Here is a 25,287-nt window from a genome sequence, read left to right on the forward strand (position 1 = left end):
CAGTCTTGCGAGGGGGAAAAGTTGCATAGGCTATAGTGCCAATTTGTGGATACACATACACACGCACACACACAAATAAACAGGGATAGCTGCCTAACTGTAGGCTTCTGGTTTGAGGTTTTGTTCTAGTAACATGGCAGAGAACCCTCCAGCTTAAATGAACTATCTGTATAGCAATATTTGGTTTTGCTATTACATACCATGTCCAAAATGAGCATCTTAACCCATGTTCCATAAAGCTGCTTGCCAGTTTTCCTGCCGTAATTGTAGCTCAAACTGGAGAATTTATTGCTGCCAATCTCGTGTGATGTTCATCTGTAGATAAGGTGTATTAAGTATACAGTTGGGTCCATAAGTATTTGGATAGTGACACAATTTTCCTAATTTTGTCTCTGTAAGCCACCACAATGGATTTGAATCAAAGCCATCAAGATGTGATTTAAGTGTAGACTTTCAGCTTTAATTTAAGGGGTTTAATGAAAATATAACATTAACCAGAATTACAGCCATTTTTATACATAGTCTCTCATTTTCGGAGGCTCAAAAGTAATTGGACAATTGACATTTGATCAGTTTCATGGCCAGATGTGTCCTGTTCCCTCATTATTTCATGACTTATTAAGCAGATAAAAGGTCTGGAGTTGATTGTGTTGAATTTGCATTTTGTAGCTGTTCATGGGAACTCTGAATATGCAGTCCAAAGAGTTGTCAGTACAAATGAAGCAGGCCATCATTAAGCTTATAAAACAAAACAAACCTATCAGACCAATGGCAGAAACTTTAGGAGTGGCCAAATCAACAATTTGATACATGCTTAAAAAGAAGAAACGCACTGGCGAGCTCAGCAACACCAAAAGACCAAGAAGACCACAGAAGACAACTGAAGTGGATGATCACAGAATTCTTTCCTTGGTGAAGCAAAACCCATTCACAACATCTGGTCAGATCAAGAACCCAGGCAGGCAGGCGTATCATTGTCAAAGTCTACAATCAAGAGACGCCTTCATGAATGCAAATACAGAGGTTTTACCACAAGGTGGAAACCACTGGTAACACTCAAGAACAGAAAGGCCAGATTAGCCTTGGCCAGAAAACATGTAAAAAAGCCTGCCCAGCTCTGGAACAAGAGTCTTTGGACAGATGAAACCTAGACTGTCTTGTACCAGAATGATGGGAAGAGAAGAGTATGGGAGAAGGAAAGGAACAGCTCATGATCTAAAGCATACCACATCACCTGTCAAACATGGTGGAGGCAGTGTTATGGCATGGACATGTGTGGCTGCCAATAAAATTGGGTCATTGGTGTTTATTGAAAATGTGATTGCTAAAAGAGTAGCAAGATGAATACTGAAGTGTATCTGGCCACACTATCTTCTGAGTTAGAGCCAAATGATGCAACACTTTTAGGACGATGCTTCACAGTACAGATGGATAATGACCCAAAACATGTTGCAAAAACAACCCAAGAGCTTCTCAAGGCAAAGAAAAATTCTTCAATGGCCAAGTCAGTCAAATGATCTTAACCCAACTGAGCTTGCTTTTCAATTACTGAAGACATCACTGGGGGCAGAAAGACCCACAAACAAGCAGCAACTGAAGGCTGCTGCAGTAAAGGCCTGGCCAAGCATCTCAAGGGAGGAAACTCAGCATATGGTGATGTCCAAGGGGTCCACACTTCAGGTAGTCATTGACTGCAAAGGATTTTCATCCAAGTATTAAATATAATCCTTATATTTATGTTGGTTTGTCCAATTACTTTTGAGCATCTGAAAAAGGGAAACTATGTATAAAATGGCCGCAATTCCTAAACAGTAAATGTGATATTTTGGTTAAACCTCTTGAATTAAAGCTGGAAGTCTACACTTCAATCACATCTTGATGGCTTCGTTTCAAATCCGTTGTGGTGCTGTACAGAGGCAAAAGTTTGAAAATTGTGTTATTGTCCAAATACTTATGGACCTAACTGTATATGTATTAAGTACATGGTGACCAGTCTAGCAAATAATCATGAATGGTCAAAAGTCTCTTGCACCTCTTACCATACTGTTGAGTGTGGTTTGATTTGGTCAGAGAGTCTAATACATCAAATTCTTCACACGAGGTGTTGAAAGAACAGAACAGAATAGCTTTGGGAGTCTCATCTTATCAGAGGAAACTAGTAGAATGTGCTAAACATCCAGGCCTTGTGTTGTGTTTGTAATAAGTTGCCAAACATGTTTTAAGGCTGCCAGAGAGATACTTTAGGTAATTCGCGCTGTGTGTGTGTGTGTGTGTGTGTGTGTGTGTGTGTGTGTGTGTGTGTGTGTGTGTGTGTGTGTGTGTGTGTGTGTGTGTGTGTGTGTGTGTGTGTGTGTGTGTGTGTGTGTGAGTGACTGTCTGTGTGTGTGTGTGAGTGACTGTCTGTGTGTGTGTGAGAGTGACTGTCTGTGTGAGTAAGTGGGTGGTTGGAGTCAACAAAATTAGGGATCAAGACTTACATTTCCCAGATTTTGAAACTCTCTAAACAGTTGTATGGACCCACTAATTTGCACATTTAGACTAGAATGATGTAAGTCTTTAGACAGTTAGAGGACTTATTCAGAAGCAACCTGTGTTTGACACCGACCCTGTTGATACACTGTAGGTTTGAGAAGTGAATCTGCTATAGGGCAGCACAGTTAATGAGTTGAAATCTAACAATAGAATAATATGAGTAGGAGGGATACAGTCCAAGTGAAAATACACTAGCGACAGTAAGGTTGATGATTGGTTCATTGTGTTGATATGAAAACTTTGGGCTTAATGCCAAGTCCTTTTCTCCTTACCAGAAGCAATTTGATATTTTTTTTAGAATTCCTATAACATTGTCTTGTTTCATTCTGGTTAATTACTTATATCATTACATTAACAATAAAAGTTTCAGCCCATTAAGGAGCTGATATTTTAATTATTTTATGAACAATTTCAGAACACTAAAAGATGACGTAGTTATGAATAACCGAATATACTGTGTTTACTGAAAACAGCAGTGATCCAAGTGATCCGTATGTGGTTTTGATGGTCTTGTTTACTGAATTCTGACATTTCCCACAATAAGGAATCTTGATAGCAGGATAAACATCATAAATGTTTCAGGGCCTAAAATTGCCTGGTTTGTATAGTGTGTGTGAAAGGCCATGGCCACAGAATTCATATCAGGAAGGATGTTACTGTATAATAAACCTCTCAAAAACACATGTAGAGATACACGAACACCCTACATCAGAAGTTGTCTACATTCTTCTGTCCACATTGTATTCACAGCGAAGTTTGGGGGTTTAGTGAACTTTCTTTAAATGATAAAATTGAGTTGTATGTTATTTCTTGTCATAATATGCGTAAGCGCTCACCTTTGTCTCATTACAGACCGATTTTGGATTCCTAAAGGGTGGCATGCAGAGTATGTGTTGAGGCCAATTCTTCTGAGAAGTCAACAGCCTTGTCACTTGACCTCTAACCATCAGAAGGGATTCTTATAGTCTCTCATTGTTATTCCTGCAACCCTCTTTGTCCTTTTGATTTGTCTTGTCTTTTGCAGGTCAGACAGCAGGGGGATGCCAGGAATTCCTTTTGTCTGTAGTTATCCTCTATTATCAGCTGATCTGACAGATAGTTGTTCCCAACAAGTTCCACAAGGTTAACTGTTTGCTCTGTTTAGACTAGACCCTTTTAAACTGTGACCCGCTATATTGCCATTAAGAAGACCAGTCATTATGCCACCTTTGCTTGTTTACACTGAACCAAACAAAGCCGCCATAATTCTGCCCCCGTTGTGTGATTTTTAGATAATATTGATGGCATGATGTGTAACACAACAGTATCGCCGTCTGTCCTGCAATGCCAGTTCTCCTGTTTACACAGACTTCAATTCAGCTCTGCAGCCACTCTGCTAACAAGCTGTGTTGTGGAACGGCTGATAAGAATTGTTTTTTCCTTCCTTTGGAATTGGACTGGTGACTTGATAGAATGAATGGAGACTTACTGTTACAGTTGTGTGTAGAAAAAGTGGTTGTTGTCGTTTATTAGTTTATTAAAAGTACCGTACACCGATCAGCCACAACATTAAAACCAGTTACCAGTTTTGTGGCTGTGGTTGACTGGTGTATTTCATTCTGTATGATCACCCAATCAGAAATAACTGGGATCTGGCCACGACTTTCACAAAGGGGCGAGAGGCAATGCAGTAACACATGACTTTTACCTTAACTTTGTACAAGAACTTCAATAGACAGTAGGCTTTACATCGACACTGTTCATTCTTGTTAAAATATATTAAACATTTTAAACTATAGAGAAAAAGTGTGGGAAACTTGTTTTTTTTTAAAGACAGTGGAGAAAAATATTTTCCCGAGTTGTACAATGCTGCCTCGAAGGAGAATAAACTGCTGCCTTCTGTCTTTGTATCTGATAAGCCTTCAGATTGGGCTTCCTGGTTCATATTTCATCTTCTCACCAGTACCCTGTAGCAACATGCCCACACAAACACAGACCCTTGCAGATGTTCCACACTAAACCACTTTGTATCTTTAGCCCTCTAGTTTGACCTTTTTTCATATGTCACGGATTTTCCAGTGGTTCCCGACCATTTTTGTCAAGCGAACCCCCCCAACCCTGTCAGATGAACTAACCCTTCATTGACACTGGAATTTATTGCAACCATTTATTCGTTACTTTTAGCTGACTATTTTCACTGTTAAATTTTAGCTATCAATATCAACAATTTAACCGTAACTTTTAGCTAACTATTTGCACTGTATTCATTAACTTTAGCTGTCTACCTTAACCATTTATTCATTTCTTTTATCCAACTATTTCAACTCTTTAGCCATTAATTTTAGCTATTTGTTTCAGCCATTTAACTAAAACTTTTAGCTAAGTATTTAATCTATTTGTCTATTACTTTTAGTTATTTTCACTGTTTATCTTTTGCCTTTAGCTAACTATTTCAAATGTTTGCCCATTAATTTTAATAATTTATTTCAATAATTTAATGATTACTTTTAGCTACTGTACTGGTTTCAACTTCTTTGCTTGTCAATGCACTCTTGACAAATGGTGTTCAGGTTGTACAGTGGACTCATTATCTGGATATACTTTTGATACACATTGTAATTTATATTTTATCAAATTAATTTAGGTACTCTACAGTCTTTCCATGTATCCCCAGAGAATTGCAGAACATGTTCCCTGGTTCAGAATCGCTACTCAAGACCATCAGACACCATAGTTATTGACCTCTATTCAGGCTGTCACATTACTCAGCAAGCATATAAACAAGATTTGATCTACAGTCTGTGGAGCTACAGTACATCTTGTTATGATGTGATGAGCTGACAGGCAGCACGATCTTCACACCCTATGTGAATCCCCTTTTATTGAGAGAATGAGTCAGGGAGAGAAGCATGTCCAGCTTTTCATCACTAACAGGAATGATGTGCTGAGAGTGCATCACCTCTGTTAGTGTTTTTCCCTCAGAACAGGCTGTAATTATCAACAGGAAGCTTCAGACCACACATCTCCTGTGGGATGCCTCCTTATACTGGGTGGAGCAAGGGGGGAGAAGGAGGAAATCTAGTATTACTTTTGATATTCCTGTCAGTAGCAGTGTGGAAACTACAGCTCTCTACCTGTACTAAACAGCTGGTGTTTAACAGGAACACTGCCTGTACTTGTTCGAGTGTCGTCCTTGGTGTTAAACTAACCTAAATATCTGATTCTAGAGCGAAGCTTTTTGGAATTTCTTTTTACACGCGATTAATTTATTAATTTAATTGCAAAAGGACCCAGTGAGTCATCTAATTGGGATCCAAAAAAAACTTACTTTGTACCAGCCAATGAAAACTATACCTCATCTGTTCTGTTTCCAATGACCAATAATTGTGTCCATCCCAATGCTGTGCAGGTTTTTTTTAAGCAAATTTCTGAAACGTCTACTAAACACAATGTGAAACAGTGTGTTTTTATTAATGACTCTTAAGAGGTTATGATTATATAACTAAAATAATGCCAGGCATTCTTCTGTAACTCTGGTACATTGTGTTATTTTGTTTGAATATAGTGACTTTCATTGTTCGTGGATTTTGGCAGCCCAAACGCGGCTGTTATGGTTGATGATGTGCTCACTCTTTGTTATTGTCTCTATAGCTCAAAGCACTTTATGAGCATTCTGTTTTTCAGGCTGGACTGATTGGCAGGTTGTCATGTCTGGTATCTGCTGAGAGACTCAAGAGATGAACAGGACAGTACTGGTCAGCCATGTATAGCTGTGAATGGACTGAATGAATGGAGATCCTTGTTCTACTAATGCGAATCCGCCTGTAGGCACGACACACGCTCCTGACTGACTGGTTTTCTGAATGACTGATTCACTGACTGAACCTACACACTGACAGACTGTCTGGTTGTAACAGAGCATGTTCTGTATGAGACTGGAAACACCGAAATATTGTTGTGTTTTCTGTCCATCATCAACTTCTTGTTCTGCCTGAGGAGACTATATTGGTGTTGTTCATTTTCCCAATTGAGCATGAGTACTGGAACACACAGGGAGGGCACGGAGTGTGTGGAGTGTGGAAATAGGGCAAGAATAATTCCACACTCCCTCGATTCACACAGTCAGTCGCACACACCAAGCATTCAAAAAATGGGAAAAACAAATTGAGTGTGGAAGCATCCGTTACCTAATTTTGTCATCAATTTTGAGTAGCACATGTAAGTTTATAGGTATAAATGGCTGCTGGTTGGGACAGGCAGCAAATGCAAACCTGGTAATACAATGATTGTTTGACATTTTCTGATTTAGGGAAAGAAAAAAGAGAAATTACAGCTTGACTGGTGCCAAACCAATTGTTTTTGGACCCATTTGAGTTCAGGTTGAGAATCAAAGCTGTAGTGCACATACAGTAAATAAGGGCTGATTGCTGATGAATGAAATGGTTCAGATCGATATTCTGTTGTCTGCTGGTTAGTTGTAACAGAGACAGTCATGTGGCTGTGGTTATTTTTATATTTAGTGGTGAGGGAAGGTCAACATCTGATCCCTCAAAGCTCTAGATTGAATTGTTGCCCTTTAAATTAAGTGACATGGAAAATGTCTTACTTCAGATGTTTTGTTTTCTATCTATCTATCTATCTATCTATCTATCTATCTATCTAAACTCATAAAAGACAGTGCTACTTCATCAAGATATCAGTCTTTCACTCTGTTTACCGGTATGATATCTACAGGCCTGGGCCTCATTAAAGCCACTCTGCCATTCCTTGTTTCTCAGTGAGAACAATCTGAGCAGGGTTGCTATGTCTTCTAGTTCCAATGGCCACTGTCTATTTTAACCATTATGCCCATTCTTGCAACATCATAGTATACCACAGGTGTTTTAACTAATTTGAGGTAGGACATTTAAAGTACCCCACTGCTCAAAAAAATATGTTACTTTACCTGTATGCTTGAGCTTCACTGTGCAGAATGATGTAGTGGCAGAGTTTGATACTAGAAGGCATTTTTTTCACATTAATCTGCTGAGGAAGGAAGGTTTCTCTGTCCACTCCTTAAATCTTAGTTTTAGACAGAAATGTTCAAGTAGAAGTAATTTCAAGAATTTTTATTTTTTTATCAGAATAAATTATTATTCAAACAGCGTTATTTTTATGTCTTAACATTAACAACATTACTGGAGGGCATCTTTAAGATGAAAGATTTAGAACTTTGAAATTCCTAACCAAGATATTTTAAATCTGTGGAAATCCACAACATATAACTGCAAGTATTGTTTTCTGTATAGTATTTGGCTCCTCCACCTCCTCTTTTAAGGAAAAAGCTGCTGAAAGTGATGTATTGTTAAATACGCTCCAATGATAATAAAGAGAAATAGATCATGTGCATCCAATTTGAATTTTTTTTCCTCTTAAAATCACTGATCATGTTGAAAAGTTCAGTTATTCAAAAGTTCTGTATGACAAGTTATGATGTAGACATCTCAGATAAGGGTTTGCTTTTGACAGAAACTTGTCAAATGCAGTCTGTTGATACACAATAACTTTGTATTGAAGGTTGAACCTCTGAAATATTAACTGATGAATTTTCGGTTGGTGCTGTTGGAATTGAAGCCAATACAGATCCCTATCGGTGTTTTTGAATCAACTGTGCTGTCATCAGTCTAGACATCTGCTTTTCCCTGTTATTGTTGTGCTGTGCTGCTGAGTAGTGCGTACTGTTAAAGCCTGGGGCGTCATCACAGCAACTCTGAGTCTATGTGGGACATCCTGCTTTTATCAGCCTGAGGAGGCGGGTTAAAATCAAGGATTAACAATTAGAAAGGCTTTTAATTCTTAGTTGATCAGCTGATCAAGCAGGAGAAAGAGAGAAAAACATCAGTCCACCTGGCACTTTTATTGTTTAACTGGCCTGCAAGATATTTAGAATCTGTTGATTCGTCATGTATTTGTTACTTGTAGAAGTGGCTGCTAGAATAAATTAGTTTAGAAACAACAACTCAGACATTTTCCCGCCGTCCAGCTGGTGACTGATGTGAGTTTCCCAGCCGACCTTCCTGCTGGGATGGTATTTCTGTTTCCCTGGAAGCCCTGTATTGGCTTTTTGACCCACAGCAGCGATCTTTATCCCACAGCCAGAGTGCTCTGTAATGACAGAATGGAAAAGGTGAACGGCTTTACTGCGCAACTTACAGTAACTTTCTACAACCCACCCCTTAAGTTTCTACTAACCCTTTAAGAAGGAAGGAAGAACACAGGAAATAATAACATCTAGATTATTAATATTAATAAAATACATAAGTACATATAGTCCAGCCAATAATCAAATGATGAAATTAATTAAAAAAAACCCTCCATTAAACGATCAAATTTTCTTTGGTAAAATCCTCAGGGTTTTATGCATCTTATCACTTTGATGAGCTAAAAGATATCTTGCCCTAATGTTATCAATTGAATAATCTCCAGTAATACTCAGAAATAAAATGTCAGAGATATAGTTTGATATATTTTGAAATGGTGTACTTTTCTGTTCACCACCAGCTGTTTTTTGTTAGTGTGTGTTGTTTGGCTCTCCCCCAGCTGGCAGGCCTGCCACTGCCTGTGCATGCATGTGCATGTTGCTTTCAGAAAGATGTGATGTTTTAAATGGTGTTTTTAGTTTTCTCCTCCTCTACCACCTCCTTATCTCTATCTTTAACCCCTTCCTTCTCCATTATTCATCCTCTGTGTCCTCTTCCCCTCCCCTTCTTCATCATCCTCCATTCTCTACACATTCTCCTCCTCTGCCCCTTCCTCTTCCTCTTACTCCTTCACCTCCTCCATTCGTGCTGCGGCTCTGCATCAACCTTTCTCTGAAAGCGTAGTAAGGAGATACAGAGGATGAAAGCGGGGAACTATTATGTAGCAGCCATCCAATGGAATGCTGATGTACACTATGTACCTATCCACCCCTCCACCTCTTTTCACCCTATACTGGCCAGTCAGTGAGTGAGGAGGCTTCAGACTAGCAGCTCTAGCCTGAGCCAAACTTCAGAGATTATCTCCTTCCTCTCCCCCAGCTCTCTACAGGCCCAAGGCCATACATTATCACATCGCAAAATTACACCTTTCCGACACAGTTCCCATCACCCCGTCGCAGAGGTCAGAGGGCAAGATGGAGTCGGAGGCTCAGAGCAGAGAAAGAACATTCTGTGCCAGAGAAATGCAGCACTGCTGAGCACGAACAGCCTGCTGAATAGTTGGTGGGACCACACAGTCTGAAGGTTCTGATTGGCTTCCGTGTCAGTCAGGAGGTGGGCTGGAAGGTCATCTCATGGTCACTGCCTGATGATGAGTTTTTGTCATACGGGAAGGACAGTAGATTTCTTCTTCCTGAATGCAGATTCAGTCACTCACTTTTGTAAATGGAAAAATTAACAACTGATCAGAGCGCTTAAAACACCTGGCAGCATGCAGATACTGCATTTGATTTTTTGTTTGCAGTTGATAGACTAATTAAGGATTGCCCAAGCAGGTGTGCTGGATTGGTTTCATAATCAAGGCATTTTGTTTTGTTTTCGTATCAGTATTTGGTCAGAAAAGTATGAACAGATGAGCTGTGTGGCACATGCAAATCAATCATTGGTTGGGTTGTAGCTTAAAATGGCACCTTTCCAACAATGGCACTTTTCCAATTTCCAACAATCATCTACATAAATACAAAAGGGTAAATGCACATTGTTCTAAGCGTGGAAATGCTGGTAATTTCACAGTTGTTATTATATATGAAAGCTGTAACAATTAGTTGATTAGTGGGCAGTGTTTTCCTGTAGGATGAGCTGATGGCAGAGGCAACAGGTTCAGGCACACAGCTGTGAAGGCATGTTTCCTGAAAAAAACACTTCCTTAAGCGTTGAGCTCCAAGTTAGAGAGGTAAAAGATCGAGCAGATGTTTGGAACCTTTATGCTTTGTTTCCGGCCCCGGGAATGACTTCCTATTCCAATTTGACATCTGTTTTGGGAGGCCCTTTTTCAAAGAGCCGTACAGTCAATGTCCAGCTCTTTCAGCATCAGTTTACCCATTTTGAATACAGTAATAAAACAAGGGCAAGTTGCAAGCATGATTAGTAAAACATTGATTCTGGAGTAATTCCGGATAAATCACTGAAATATAAATAAGAGTAGTAGCAGAAGGCATCTCCTCTGGCCTGGTGTCTTCAGTTTGTTTGACACAGGTGGTACAGGCAACATGTTGAAACGTCTTTCAGTGTTTTATCACTCTGTCTCCTATAAACAGCACATAATTTCCCATAACTTCACTTTGCTTGGTTTCTGTTTAAACACAGCCCCTGGCTAACCTAAGCTGATGACATAATCCAAATTACAGTTTTTTGTTGTTTTTGTTCGTTCAGATATCCCTGCCCCATTGTTTATGCCTTACAGGACACATACTCACTAACACACATAAATAATTTCAAGCAGTGATTTTCAGTGTTTCCATAGCAGTCAGTGTTTGTTTCTGTGGCAGACAGTGTAAGCACTTTGAAGGTCTCAAACGCTGCTCTCTGTGGATCAGCCATTGTCAGTAAAGATGGGTTCAGGGTGGATGCTAAACTGTGATTTTATTATTTTATTTTTCTATTTTTTTCCTAGCAAGTTTCTATTTCTTAATGAATGTGTGGGTTAAATGGAATCTCTATTGTTGGTATTTCCTAGGAATTTCAGTTAAGTTCACGGAGGCCCATTCTGGACCCAAACATGGCATCATTTAGTTCCCAACTCTCTGGTTTAAAGGTGTGTGTCAACTAGTGAAATTAGCTGCTTTAGTATTTGGTTGCTCTTTGTCTCCATCATGCTTGATTTAAATTCCCCTGCTGTAGAGACAAAGGCCACTGTAAGGTGTGGCTCCGTTCCACACGTAGGTCAGTCCAGTGTTTTCCTTCTGGAGCTCCTCAATCAGTTTTCCTTGTTAGTAGTTAGTTACAGTATCCTCTTATTTAGAGGGACACCACAGCAACTAGGAGAGTTATTTGTAGCAGTGCACGTTGGAAAACCTGGACTAGAGATGCTGTTGTCACTGTGGATCTGGGATGAGCCTCACACAGCACTACTGGGCTCAACACCAACAGCTGTGTTAGACAAAAGCTCTGACTTGTTTGTTGGATTTGGTTTTTGTTAGCTGCATTTACATGTGGTTTTTTAAACAAAAGAAACGTACGTACAGAGTTGTTGGTCAGATATGCAGCAGTCTGCATGCCTTCCACGTGAGTGGCTGTTCTTGGTGTTTTACAAACTCTAATCTGAGCTGGTTCACATGTGTGTACACATGCAATGTCAGTCATTCTCCAGTAAATGCAAATCATTTGTTCAGGACTGTAGCCAATAGCATAATGCCAGAGGCTAATTTAAGATGAGGGCTCACTGGTTGTGTTTATTTGTTCCGTTCTTAGATTTGCTAAAATAGGGAAATGCCCCTTAACGGTGTGGGGAAATTTTGTTTTGTTAGTTGCCAGATGTGGATCACGAGAACAAGGGCAATCAGGCAGATATTGGCATGTTGTCAGTAAAACCCTGAGCAGACATGCAAGGCTGTTGGGGTATTTGTTGATGATTGATCTACTCACACATTTTTTGTATTGTGACTACTGTTGCCATATTATTTTCTTGATTAATTGTTAAGTCTATAAGAGGTCATAAAATGTCCATCAGAGCCCAATATGACGTATTGTGTTGTGTTGTCTTGTTTTGTCCGACTAACAATCCAAAACCCAAAGATATTCAGTTTACAGAGACATAAAACAGAGAAAAGCAGCCAATGCTCACATTTGAGAAGCTGGAATTAGAGAGTGTTTTGCATTTTTGTCTGAAGAACGACTTAAATGATTAGGGCTGTGGTCAACCACAGAAAATTTTGGTCGACTGAAATCGTACCTTGTCTTCAACCAATCGAATGGTTGCGGGGGGGAAAAATCTGCACATTATATCTAGATTAACTAAATCAGCCACAGTGCATTGTAACTGGTAACCATATTAGCCTAAATGAACTATAAATAAACATAAAAAGCTAGTATTTGCAGCATATTTAATCATTTTAACCAAATTATTTTATACTGAAATGGTAAAAGCAGACTCACAGCCGACCAGCATGCACCTGCCCATAATCATATGATTTCCAAAATAGAACTATATCACCTGGTGATCCCAGCACAAGAACTATTGAGGAGTATACACTCATAGCCTCAAGTGTTGAACAGGAAAGTTGAAAGAGCACCACAACCCCCTCCTCTTCACAGGTAGTCTGTCCCTCCTACCGCCGCAGTAAATAATGAATTAATCCTGGAAGGCTATTGATGTAGGGCTTTTCTCGTTATGGGAGACACAGCGGCGATTGTCTGACCAATGAGAATTTGGCCGGACGAGAGCATATTGGGGGGGGGGCATGAATTTAAGTTTGTATTTGTCCACATAGGTAAATAATTCCGCCTCTCTCTCTCTGTCTCCCTACCAGAGTGCCCTGAGAAGTGTGTACGGCGAGCATGCACAGCGGATGGCGAGTGCTGCCACCCTCAGTGTCTGGGCAGCTGCACAGTATCTGGTAGTGACACAGCATGTGCCGCATGTGTGCATTACTACCACCAAGGGCGCTGTGTGGCTGACTGCCCTCTCGGCACCTACAAGTTTGAGGGCTGGCGCTGCATCAGTGCCGAGCTTTGCTCCAAAGTCCACCTTCCCGATTTTGACAGCTTCATCATCCACGGTGGAGAGTGCATGCCGGATTGCCCATCTGGGTACACACGCACTGCACCCAACAGGTGAGCTGCAGTCTACCCTGACCTAAGCTGAAATGGAGCCACTGGGTGGAGGTACTCTTATTGTTGGCCTGACATTGGTACCAGTTCCACACCCTGCTATTAGTTTCCATTCTGAAGTTTCATCAGGGCAAGAACAGAGTGTAATACAATAGCTACAACAAAGGGCCGTCAGTTTATATAATGAAAGTTTCTGGTTAAATCTTGGAATCTCTCCTAGACATCATTTAACTGGTCCTGTGAAACACTGATGTAAAATCTGTCAGGGACAGAAATAAAAACCAAAAGGTCAGGGGAGAGCATTAAGACTTGAGCTAAATAATGCGTGAGAGTGAAATGACATACTGCACATTTACCATCTCCTGTCTCTCACTATCTCTCTCTGTCTGTCTCTAGTATGAACTGTACAGCCTGTGATGGTCTGTGTGATAAAGTATGTGAGGAGAAGGTCATCGACTCCATGGATGCTGCTCAGTCTCTCAAAGGCTGCACTGTTATCAAAGGCAACCTGCATATCAACATCCGCAGAGGCCGTAAGTACTGCAGCATACCACAACAACACTACAGCTTATACTAACATTTCTGCACTACCTCTGCTGCTGTCAGTGTTGGTTGAGGGAGGACAGAGGAGTTCATGTTCACTTCTCCATATCCTACATGTTTCTCAGCTGGTCTACACAATTACAGTGAACTAACATACTGTTAAACCACGACTGATAACATCAAAAGGAGTTGGAAATCAGCAGGGAACTGTGCCTTTTTACAGTACTTCATAACATTTTCTCCAATCAGGGAGAAATCTATTTTTGCAGATTACAACCATATTTTAATATATGTCACTATAATTTTTTTTTCTTCTTTTTTTTTTTTTCTTGATGGTCAGATCGGCTGGGTTTCATTATTGTGGAACTTTATCCTCTCATGAATGATTGTATCCACTTTGATTTTCAGCTAAAAACATACTGATTAAGTAGTTATTCATCAGTCCGTCTTGACTTGGATGTTCAATTCACTTTGAGACTGAAGCAGTTTTTGTAATTGTATTGTAGAAGCAATGTCAGGGTTAGTCTAGACCAGCTTCCGAAAGGTCTGGAAAGACTAGGAACTATATAATTTCCAGGTGCTGCTCAAATAATCATAACCAAGAACAAGGAGGCAAGTAGGAAGATAAATAAATGAGGGGAAAAAATTAGAGGAAAAAAGGGGTAGTAGGTAAAAGAAGCAGTTCAGGCAGGTAGTTGTTCACTAATGATTTACTAAAGAGGTTGTACAAGTTCCACCAGTTGTACATAACAATGAATATAAAAGCAAGATTTAAGTTAAGTCACTGATAAAAACAGAGTACATAAATACATAAATAGATTAATAAGACAGGTGAAAAAATAAGTAATAACAGGAATGTGTCTGTGTTTGTGTGTTTGTTTAGACAACATGGTGGCAGAGCTGGAGAGTTTCACAGGTTTGATCCAAAGGGTGACAGGGTATGTGCGGATCAGACACTCCCATACTCTGAGTTCCCTGGCCTTCCTCCGCAGCCTCAGATACATCGATGGAGAAGACCTTCTGGAAGAGTAGGATCACACACAAACACTTCACTTTGAGCACATACAGACACACAGTCCCAGTTTTAACCCCAGTAGCTCGCAGTTGAGACTGATGTTGGTGTATGGTCACACTCTGAGCACAGTTCTTCCCTTTTGCTTTCTTGCAATATACTTCACTCTAGAGGATTCTCCTGAATAGTAATTTATTCTAGTGAATAGTACCCAGCATCATAGCAACAAAACAGAGTTTTCTCAAAATCTGTTTTGTTGCAACACTCTAATGTGTGGAACATTGTGTCGTGTTTGTGTTCTAATGTGGCCAGTCAAGGTCATCACTGAAATGTTGGCCGATAAAGAGAGGATGTTTTGACTGTGAGGGTGCAGACTGGAAAGTGTTTTATGTAGGACAGACATACTTGTTATGGGTTGGTTAACTGTAATATCGTCACTAAAGTATAAAAACTCGCTCAAGAATCTTGTTTTCAAATGGAAAAGCAAATCAACTGACTGAAGCTAACAGCAAATGCACCTCCTTTTTCTTCTTTTTTTCATAAGACCTTGAATGCAGCGTAACTTCCAACAGTCCAAGGAAAGGTTCTCTCAGGGTCATAGAGAGGCCTTCACTCCTTCCTCCGTCTGTTTCTCCTTGAGCTCAAAGGAATCTTACTGTCCCAAGGCCCACATTACAGTCATTCCTGGATGTCTGGGTGTTACCCAATGACTCAAAAAACTCCTCCTCTCCTCTCTTCTCCTCTCCTCTCCATTGTAAAAAGTCAGGGGTATACAGTATATGAGTTTCCTTTTCTATAAACCCCCTTTCTGTGACACTTCATTGTGCATTTTCCATTTTTCCATTATACACTGAAAATAAGGTATTGTCCTTGATGGGAAAGTTGGCCTTCAGCTTGGCCTGAATCATAATACACACGATAAACTGAAGCAGAAACAGTACACAGTGAATATAGAATTAAGAGACGCATTGTTGACTATCATTCTTTCATCCTCTCCTCTTTCTGTCCTCTAGCATGTATGCCTTCTCAGCATTCGACAACCAGCAGCTCCAGTATCTTTGGGACTGGAAGCAGCACAATCTCACCATCAGAACAGGAAAGCTGTTCTTCAGAGCCAACCCAAAGCTCTGCATGTCTGAGATCCGCAGCATGTGGGACAAGACGGGCATCCACGGCCGCTTTGATGAGAGCGTTTTCCGAAACAATGGCGACCGTGCCAGCTGTAAGGGTCAAATGAGCTTCAGTCTGAAAACCACAAAAATTTAAATTGCTATGTCCAGTACATGTGAAGGAGTTACTCTAGTTTACTAGCAGTTTGCAAACGCCTCCTCTGAGCCGAACATTGCTCTGCACCATGTGTCAGTATTTACCGCATTGCTCTGTCAACACCACTAATTGATGCACATTTTAACAGACACATATTGCAGTACTTTGATTATAACTCTGCTCTGACTCCCTCCTAGGTGAAAGCACTATTCTGAAGTTTAAGTCCAACAGCACCAGCAGTACAAGGATCAAACTGACTTGGCAACGCTACCGGCCCCCTGACTACAGAGACCTCATCAGCTTTATCCTCTACTACAAGGAGGCGTAAGTTTTTCAGAGTAGCCCCAGTCATTAGCTTACTTTATAAGAAACACACTTAGGGTTTTCTAATGTCTCTCTAATTTAGGGTTTGTTTACATCAGTAATATATATAAACACAAGAGTAAAACAGGTGTATGTCAATTATAAATAGATAAGAAACACAAATTTTCATTTTGAATTTCATTTCAAAGTATGTCTCTTCAATTTCATATGTGAATATATATGTGTAACTGTTATTAAGAAAGCCAAAAGGATCATGATTAATTATTAACCTCTGACACTTATTGTCTTCCTTCCAGACCTCACCAGAACATCACGGAGTTCGAAGGGCAGGATGGCTGTGGCTCCAACAGCTGGAATATGGTGGATGTGGAGCTGAGGCCAGACAAGGACTCAGACCCTGGAGTTCTGCTGTCCAACCTGAAACCCTGGACGCAGTATGCCGTCTTTGTCAAAGCTATCACGTTGATGGTGGAGGACAAACATATGCCGAGTGCCAAGAGCAAGGTGGTCTACATCCGCACAAGCCCCTCGGGTAAAGATGATAATTTCATAGGTCAGAGATCACAGTCTGCAGACTGACAGCAGAGAAAACAAATGTTACTATGACCATAGAATGACTCTCTGAAAGAGTGAAACTGTTGTTTAACTAAGCCTCCACTAAATAGTAGAGGCCAGGTGAAGGCATTACTGCAGCAGGGAGTAAAGGAAAAGCCATCCATAGTGGTTGTAGCAGCAAAGATAATTAGAAAATAAGATTATAAACTAATGGATATTAGATTTCAGTTGTTACAATATGATATACATACAGTTTCACCAGTACACATTTACTGACATGTAATGTTCTGTTCATATTGCTACTTGTTTTTCAAATGGATACAGGATTGTTTCAATGATGACAGTGTCATAACATTTCTGGATTTAATCCAGATGTACTGTAAGGAGATGGAGAGGAAGAGAGTTTTTAAATAAACACAACTGCAACTCAGACATGGAGAAAAACTGATTTACAAAAACTAATAAAGTTAGATGAAATGGAAGATTACTTTAAACAAATCCAGCTGCACTGTAAAGACATAGCAGTGCTGTGATGTCAGTAAATCAAATCTGCACTGGCTGACTCTGCACCCTACCCTGAAGGAGTTTCCTAAAAGTTGTTAGAAATCAGGTTTATCACGTGGAGCCCGACCTATTCTGTATTTTAGGGGCCAATGCCGACACCAATTTTAGGGAGAAAAAAATTCCAATATCGATATATTGGCTGATATTCTTAATAGATATAACCTATTAGCAATTTACCGTGAAGACGCCGCATTACTCTGCACCACCATCTGCTCAGCTGTGATGCGTACTCTGCTACATGTGCTGCAGACAGTGCTGAGAGTATGGTAAACAATGGAGTCAGAGTGGGCTCTGCTGGACAAACTATGTGATGACGCCATTTCTAAATTACCCCAAGCATCTTTTCTGCATTATGTTCTGTTGATCAACATATATGCCGATACCGATTTAAATGGTAAATGGACTGCAATTAAACTGTATAGCACTTTTCTAGTCTTATCGACCACTCAAGGCACTTTACACTACTGCCACATTCACCCATTCACACACACATACATACAGCGCTCTTTTCTATACATACTGCACTTTCTACACACACACATTCATACACCGATTATACGCTGGGGGCAATTTGGGGTTCAGTATCTTGCCCAAGGACAACTCAACATGGGGACTAGAGGAGCCAGGGATCAAACCACCGACCTTATGGTTAGAAGGTGACCCGCTCTACCTCTTGGGCCACAGCCGCCCAATATCTATGATAGGCCAAAATCGGCCGACCGATTAACCTTACAGGCTCTATTATCAAGCAGCAACATAGTGATGACAGTGAGATCAGAATAATTTTGATTTTTCTCTCTCTCTCTCAGCCCCCTCCATGCCTCAGGATGTGCGAGCATACTCTAATTCCTCTACACAGCTTGTTGTGCGTTGGTCGCCCCCTGTTTCACCAAATGGAAACCAGACTTACTACCTGGTCAGATGGCAGCAACAAGCCGAAGATAGGGAGCTGTACCAGCACAACTACTGCTCTAAAGGTATACACACACACACACACACACACACACACACACACACACACACACACACACACACACACACACACACACACACACACACACACACATACGCACACACAAACCTTCACATCTTTGTTTTACTATATTGGTGAGGATCCGTCATTGACATAATGCATTCCCTAGCCCCTTACCTTAACCTTAACCATCGCAACTGAATGTTTAATACCAGCCGTTACCCTAACGCTGACCTAAGCCTAATTCTAACCCTAAAACCAAGTCTTAACCCTCAGACAGCCATTTAAACTGTGGTCCAGCATTTTGGTCCCAACATAGCTGTCACAACCCACAAGTATAGTGGGCACCCTCCCAGGCCAGCATAAACAAACACATACACCCCTTAATCACTCAACTTGACTACTTTACTCCTGCAGAGCTGAAGATCCCCATAAGGATTGCTGCCATAGGTGTGGGAGACCAGGAAGAGGACACCAAGCCCACGAAGCCAGATCCTGAGGGAGGGGATAAAGGTCCCTGTTGCCCCTGTCCCAAGTCAGTGGAGGACCTTGAGGCGGAAGCTGCTGATGCCTCCTACCGAAAAGTCTTTGAAAACTTCCTGCACAACTCAATTTTTACACCAAGGTAAGCTATTCACCATCATTATTTCATTGTTAAGCTTAGGTGTGGGATGGCCAAGGTTCTCTTTAACTTCATCTGCAACCATTTTTTGCCTCTTTTTTCTATGCTGTTAATATGTAGTTTATATAATATATCTATAACTTCAGTGCAGATCAGTGGCTGTCTTCAGGTTTTGATGATTATATAATTATGCTTAGTGTTAGAGTGTTTTGGTTTTTTTTTTTTCTTTCTTTTGGGGGGGTCCGTGAGGTGTGATGAACCTGACCTCGCATTATTCTTAATTTATCTCTACATATGTTTCTGCTATTGTCTGATTTAGGGGGTTTGTGTGTCTTCATTCTGCTTCAGACATCTGTATCAGATCTCAGCATGTATGCTGATGCAGAGGAAATGAATGGAAAATCCCTGATTCCAAACAAAGAACAGGGTCATGATGTTTCCTGTATTTTCCTGTCAGTTTCAGTATTTCAGACCACAGTAGTGTGTGATCGAACATCTATGTCGCTTTGTAATTTGGAATCTCTATCTGAACTCTGCTCATGTGATTGTTACATACGTACCAGAGACTTTTCTACATTTACTGGAACAGTTTAAAACAATTAGAGAAGGAAAAGATTACTAATTTTTCCTGAAAAGACAAATATTATTAAAGGTAAAAAGTTAAAGCCATTGAAAGGATGTAACCGGTACACATTTGGTTCCAGATGAAAGATAACCTGGTGCACATGGCAAACCTGTCTTTTTTTTTTTTTTTTGCTGAAGTTAAAAAAAAAAAAGCAAAAAACTCTAACTTCTCCTCGATTAAACCAAATGTCATTAATTAAATACACATGCTTAAGGAACAGCTTGGTAAACCTTTGTGGCACTGTGGTCAAAAGTGGTAGCAGTGGGTGTGGTATGTCACACATTGGCATATACTGTATACTTTGCTTGTGAAATTTCAAGTGCTACGAAATCAATTTAGCTGTTCAGTGATTTTATTTAGAATGTGCCTACCAAGGTTCATCCCAGCTGCTGAAATTAAAGCCAAATGGCGATGAAAGCAGGCAGATCACTCATAGACTCAAAGCTGAGCAGGGAATGATTTCCAGTAACTCTGGCATCAGCATGAAAGTAAAATGCTGAGGAGCAAATGACAAAGCACGCAGACACAGGTTTCAGCAAAAGACCTCATTGTGACACTCTTGTGCTTCCTCCACGTCTAAACACAAAACTCCTCTCCACTTGTTGTACATCTCTTTGTTAATGTTACATTTTCATTTTACTCTTCCTAATTGATTTCAGTAGTTTAAATGACTGGGTGTACTAATGTACTAAAGACAGATTTTATTATCTAGTATTTTGGGTAGGAACGGGAATGGTTAGCCCCTGCTAGTATATTGATCGTACTGTAGTATATTGATGTTTGAATACACTATCCAACTCAAACTTCTCTTTCCTCCTTCACTTTTCCCTCCTTCCCCTCTTGTATCTCCACCCTACCATTCTCTTCTTCTCACTTCCAGGCCACCAGATCGTCGCCGTAGAGATGTCTTTGCTGTCGCCAACTCCACTCACTCCCGCCGCAACCGTCTGCACACCAACAGCAGCACTGTCCCTCCTCTCCAAGCCGCTGGTAACAGCAGCCTCATCGCTGAACTGGAGCCAGCGGACAGAGAGTTTGAGTTCATGGAGCAATCTGTGGTGGAGCGTGAGCTGCAGATCTCTGGCCTGCAGCCGTTCACAGTTTACCGCATCGACATTCACGCCTGCAATCGGCAGGTCCAGCGTTGTAGCGCGGCAGAGTTTGTCTTCTCCAGAACTAAGCCTGCAGGTTAGAGGAGAAGTGTAACTCAAGTCTTTTTTCAGCCACTAGGCCATCTGTATTTTTGTTGTTGTTGTTGTTGTTGTTGTTTTTTCTTGTTTTAACCAACATGTGACCTCACTATGTGGTCACCTTGTTAACCAATATCCCTGTGTCCTCCAGAAAAGGCTGACGACATACCAGGCCCAGTGACCTGGGAGGGCCATGAAGACTGGGTGTTTCTGCGCTGGCCAGAGCCACCTCACCCCAACGGACTAATTCTCATGTATGAGATCAAGTTTAAACTGGCTGCTGAGGTAAGACAACATTTGCAACTCCTCACATAGAACCTGCTGGTTTTGTCAAGGACTAGGAAGCCAGAAAATGAATTTAAAAGTCAGGTTTATTCAGAATTCTTTCTGAGATTTTGTTGTGTGTTTGTTTTGTCCACATCTGAATGAAATGTTGGTTTTACCTCTCTGTCTGACCAGTCATTTAGTTGGAGGAAAATCAATATCCTCGTCATGCTTAACCTAAATATCGTTATCTTCATAGACTAAATGAGTCTGTTGCCCACTCAGATGTAGGTTGTTCAATGAAAATTAACTTCTTGAACTTGAATAAACACATTTTCATTTTTATTTCTTTATTTTCTATATATTTCATTATGTCCTTCTGACAGATATCCCCTTTACAAAATAAAAAGAATTTGTTGCTCATTTTAAAGTAAGATTTCTGGTCATGAACTCAAATAAAAAGACATTTATCACAGAACAGATTGGAAAATGTGGAATGATGGAAATGATGATGGAAATGTAATTGTTTACTCAAAGAAATTACAATTTATTAAGTGACAACAACTGGTCTCATAAAGACATACTGTATTGATCAATAAACTGGCCCAATGACCTGACATGAGTCTTGTTATTTATCAGTCATGAGGTAGAATGGGTTTGGCACCATAAACCCTGTGAATATTAATTGCACAGTGAAGATTAAAAACAGCAGGTGTTGGATTTTCTTTTTGATTAGTAAAATTCTGGTTATAATAATAATAATAATAATAATAATATAAAAATTTTGTGTGTGTGTGTGTTATTGTTTGTGTCAGACTGAGAAGCACGAGTGTGTTTCTGGTCAGATGTATCAGGTCCAGCGTGGCGTTCGGCTTTCCAACCTCAGTCCAGGAAACTACTCAGTCAGAGTTAGAGCCACGTCACTGGCTGGCAACGGCTCCTGGACACCCAGTTTGGATCTCTATGTGGCTGAACGTAAGACACATACTCTCACGCATCATCAGCGTTCATCACTCCTCTGTATCCGTACACTGTGAAATTCTTTAGGTTTTTGCCGGTTTTCAGATTAAACAGAAATGCTGTTAGCTGTAACAATCACGGTAATCATGTTCAACCCAACAGGATATGAACACGTCCTCTATGCTATGATCTTTGTTCCTATCGCCATCATCCTCTTCATCTGCCTTCTGGTCACAATGCTGGTGGTCGTCAACAGGAAAAGGTGTGTGATTAGGTGTACTGTGGTTATATGTGTAGAGCACAGCAATTGTTTAATTACCTATAGATTTGGTTAAACGGGATGTATTTGCATAAAACAGAAACAAAACAGAAGAAGCAGAATATTATGAAGCAGAAAAACATAAAATAAGTCTGCTTAACCTAAGGCACCTAGCCAAGCCAAAGCCAAACCAGCACAACAGACCAACATAGGATAGGCCTTCAGAGAAAATGCATAGAAGACACCTGCTCAGGATGGCTGAACATGCAGTTTTCTTCTTTTTCTTCTGTAGAACAAATGTTTGAACAACTTGCTAAGAGTTGGTGTGGTCACATGAGGAGCCATAAATCACAACCCACTCAAACCAACACAGAAACCAAAGGAAAATGCTTCTACCAATTATAGTCCATAAAACTAAGTGGCAAATAAAGCTACAGTTTGCACTGTTATTTGATTGGCACCCCTTCTGTATGTAGTTGTAACTCTCACTACTTAGTTAGTGTTTGTGTCAAAATATTCACCTTAAAGAACACTTAAGATGACAAAAAATAATGTCCATTATGACATTAACACCAAGAAACAATCACTATAAAGAAATGAATTTACGCAGGAAGTGAACGACTCATGTCATTCTGAAATAGCCCCTTAAAGAATAGACTGCTGTTTCTTTCATCTTGAATCAGTATTTTGAATTGCTCCAACCCAAGTAGGCTTTGAAACTTAAATGTTTCAGTATTGCATTTTGCCAGTGTTCTTTGGAAACCAAAAGAGTTTGGGTTTGTGTGTGTGTGTGTGTCTGTGTCTGTAAACACTTTTGTTCTTGTTTGGTCAGGAACAGCGACCGTCTTGGAAATGGAGTCCTGTATGCCTCAGTCAACCCAGAGTACTTCAGCGCTGCAGAAAGTGGGTGACATGTTTTTTGTTGTTGTCCGGTCAACTAAAAAACATCTATGTAGGTGTGAAGGTTTTGATTAAAGTGTTTTGTTTTTTTTTGTTGTTTTTTTTCCCCTGTGTAGTGTATGTACCAGATGAGTGGGAAGTGGCGCGGGAGAAGATCGCCCTGAGTCGTGAGCTTGGCCAGGGGTCATTTGGCATGGTGTATGAGGGCTTGGCAAAGGGCGTGGTCAAAGATGAACCAGAAACACGTGTTGCCATCAAGACTGTGAACGAGTCGGCCAGCATGAGGGAGCGAATAGAGTTTCTCAATGAAGCCTCTGTCATGAAGGAGTTTAACTGTCACCATGTGGTACGTACACACACAAACACACACATTCAGTCAAACAGAGCATGTTTGAATGTGTGTGTACTTTGATTTATCTTTTTTGGCCTTTCACCTTTTAATTGACAGTTGCTAATGTAGAGAGAGGCAGGAAACAAGGGCAGAGCAATAAGAGGTGTATAACATGCATCAGGGTTCCTCTGGCGGGGAATCAAACCGTGGATGTTGCGGTTATGTGGTATGCGCCTTAGCCATTAGGCCACTGGATGCCCCTCCACTTTGCACTCATGTTAGACTTTTAAAACATTAGAGAATGACGTAGGATCAAATCCAAATCAATATGACAAAAAATGAACACAAGGTCAGATCACTTTCCATTGGACAAGGTCGTGAGTCCGTTCTTGTCTTACGGCGATGTGTTGGTTTGTGTTTTGTGCAGGTTCGTCTCTTGGGAGTGGTCTCTCAGGGCCAGCCCACCTTGGTCATCATGGAGCTGATGACACGAGGAGACCTGAAGAGTTACTTACGCTCCCTCCGACCTAAAGAGGTACCGTCTGACTTATTACCTGCATGTGCTCCTCCCTACCACGTCACCAATCTGTGGAGACAGAGGTGGTGGTTAGCCCTCCTTTTGGTTATAATGGGTTGTAGTACGGCTGGTGTTACACAGCTGTCCAGATACCAAGTTTAGAACAAGTTAGAATATTTTAACATTATAGAGAATAAAAGAAAATCCTCTGGCTATGAGCTAGTGTGATAAGTGAGCACAATTTATCACCTTTTGATTGTTGGATTACTTACAGATGAGACTTCAGGCAGCACCACATACAGGAACCCCTGATAAATGGCGTCAGCTACCTTTTGGAAGTCAAGTTTCTCTGAAAAACAATGTGAAAAAATAAGGGGCCTCCATGAATTTATTGGGCACAGCTGCAGTACAACGCAGGGTAGTTCTTGTATAGCTGCAAAGTAATCTTACACTTTTTCCATTCTTTATAGAGCTCCATATTATGTAGACAAGAACACTAAGGAACTGTACTGTATAACACATTGAATCTGCATCCTAACCTGTGCATCTGCTGATTGATAATCATCAGGACGTTGTTCTTCAGGTAGAACTTACTCTTCTGTCCCGTCCGTCTGTCTGTCTCCAGCAACAGTGGTCGAGCCTGTCTCTCCCTCCTCTGAAGAAGATGCTTCAGATGGCAGGGCAGATAGCTGATGGCATGGCTTACCTCAACGCCAACAAGTTTGTCCACAGAGATCTGGCAGCCAGGAACTGCATGGTGGCCGAGGACTTCACCGTTAAGATAGGAGGTAAAGCACTGCAGTGAGGTCAGAGGTCACTGAAGTGGGAGGAAGTTGGGAGCTTGCTCATGGTACTTAGTATAATTATCAAGTTACTGGGTGACCAGTTTATCAGGGAAACCTTAATCCCAATAAAGGGAACCCTCTAAGGGCAGTAGGGAAGCTGTGTCAACATGTTTTCATCTACAGATCCAAATTTGACCTCTTCGGTGTTTCCAGGTTTACATTGTATCAGAGGATAGAATCCAATCTTTGAATTTGTAATCTCTTTAAATTTGAAAATATCTAGACCATCATGTAGACAA

The 25,287-nt window shown here is 40.6% G+C and overlaps 1 protein-coding gene across 1 annotated transcript in view; it reads left to right on the top strand.

Moving 5' to 3' along the window:
- Positions 1-25,287, top strand: part of LOC120790593 (insulin-like growth factor 1 receptor) — a 44,608-nt gene that overhangs the window by 14,925 nt on the left and 4,396 nt on the right. The window contains exons 4-19 of the mRNA XM_040128305.1: positions 12,998-13,301; positions 13,695-13,831; positions 14,725-14,869; positions 15,867-16,075; positions 16,317-16,443; positions 16,740-16,975; positions 18,372-18,539; positions 18,953-19,160; positions 20,663-20,970; positions 21,124-21,257; positions 22,052-22,211; positions 22,359-22,458; positions 23,288-23,358; positions 23,472-23,701; positions 24,114-24,221; positions 24,829-24,991. Of these exons, the coding sequence (XP_039984239.1) occupies positions 12,998-13,301; positions 13,695-13,831; positions 14,725-14,869; positions 15,867-16,075; positions 16,317-16,443; positions 16,740-16,975; positions 18,372-18,539; positions 18,953-19,160; positions 20,663-20,970; positions 21,124-21,257; positions 22,052-22,211; positions 22,359-22,458; positions 23,288-23,358; positions 23,472-23,701; positions 24,114-24,221; positions 24,829-24,991 (2,808 nt within the window). The remainder of the gene's footprint in view (positions 1-12,997; positions 13,302-13,694; positions 13,832-14,724; positions 14,870-15,866; positions 16,076-16,316; positions 16,444-16,739; positions 16,976-18,371; positions 18,540-18,952; positions 19,161-20,662; positions 20,971-21,123; positions 21,258-22,051; positions 22,212-22,358; positions 22,459-23,287; positions 23,359-23,471; positions 23,702-24,113; positions 24,222-24,828; positions 24,992-25,287) is intronic.

This window comes from Xiphias gladius, chromosome 1 (assembly GCF_016859285.1).
Source record: "Xiphias gladius isolate SHS-SW01 ecotype Sanya breed wild chromosome 1, ASM1685928v1, whole genome shotgun sequence".
NCBI classification, from domain to species: domain Eukaryota; kingdom Metazoa; phylum Chordata; class Actinopteri; order Istiophoriformes; family Xiphiidae; genus Xiphias; species Xiphias gladius.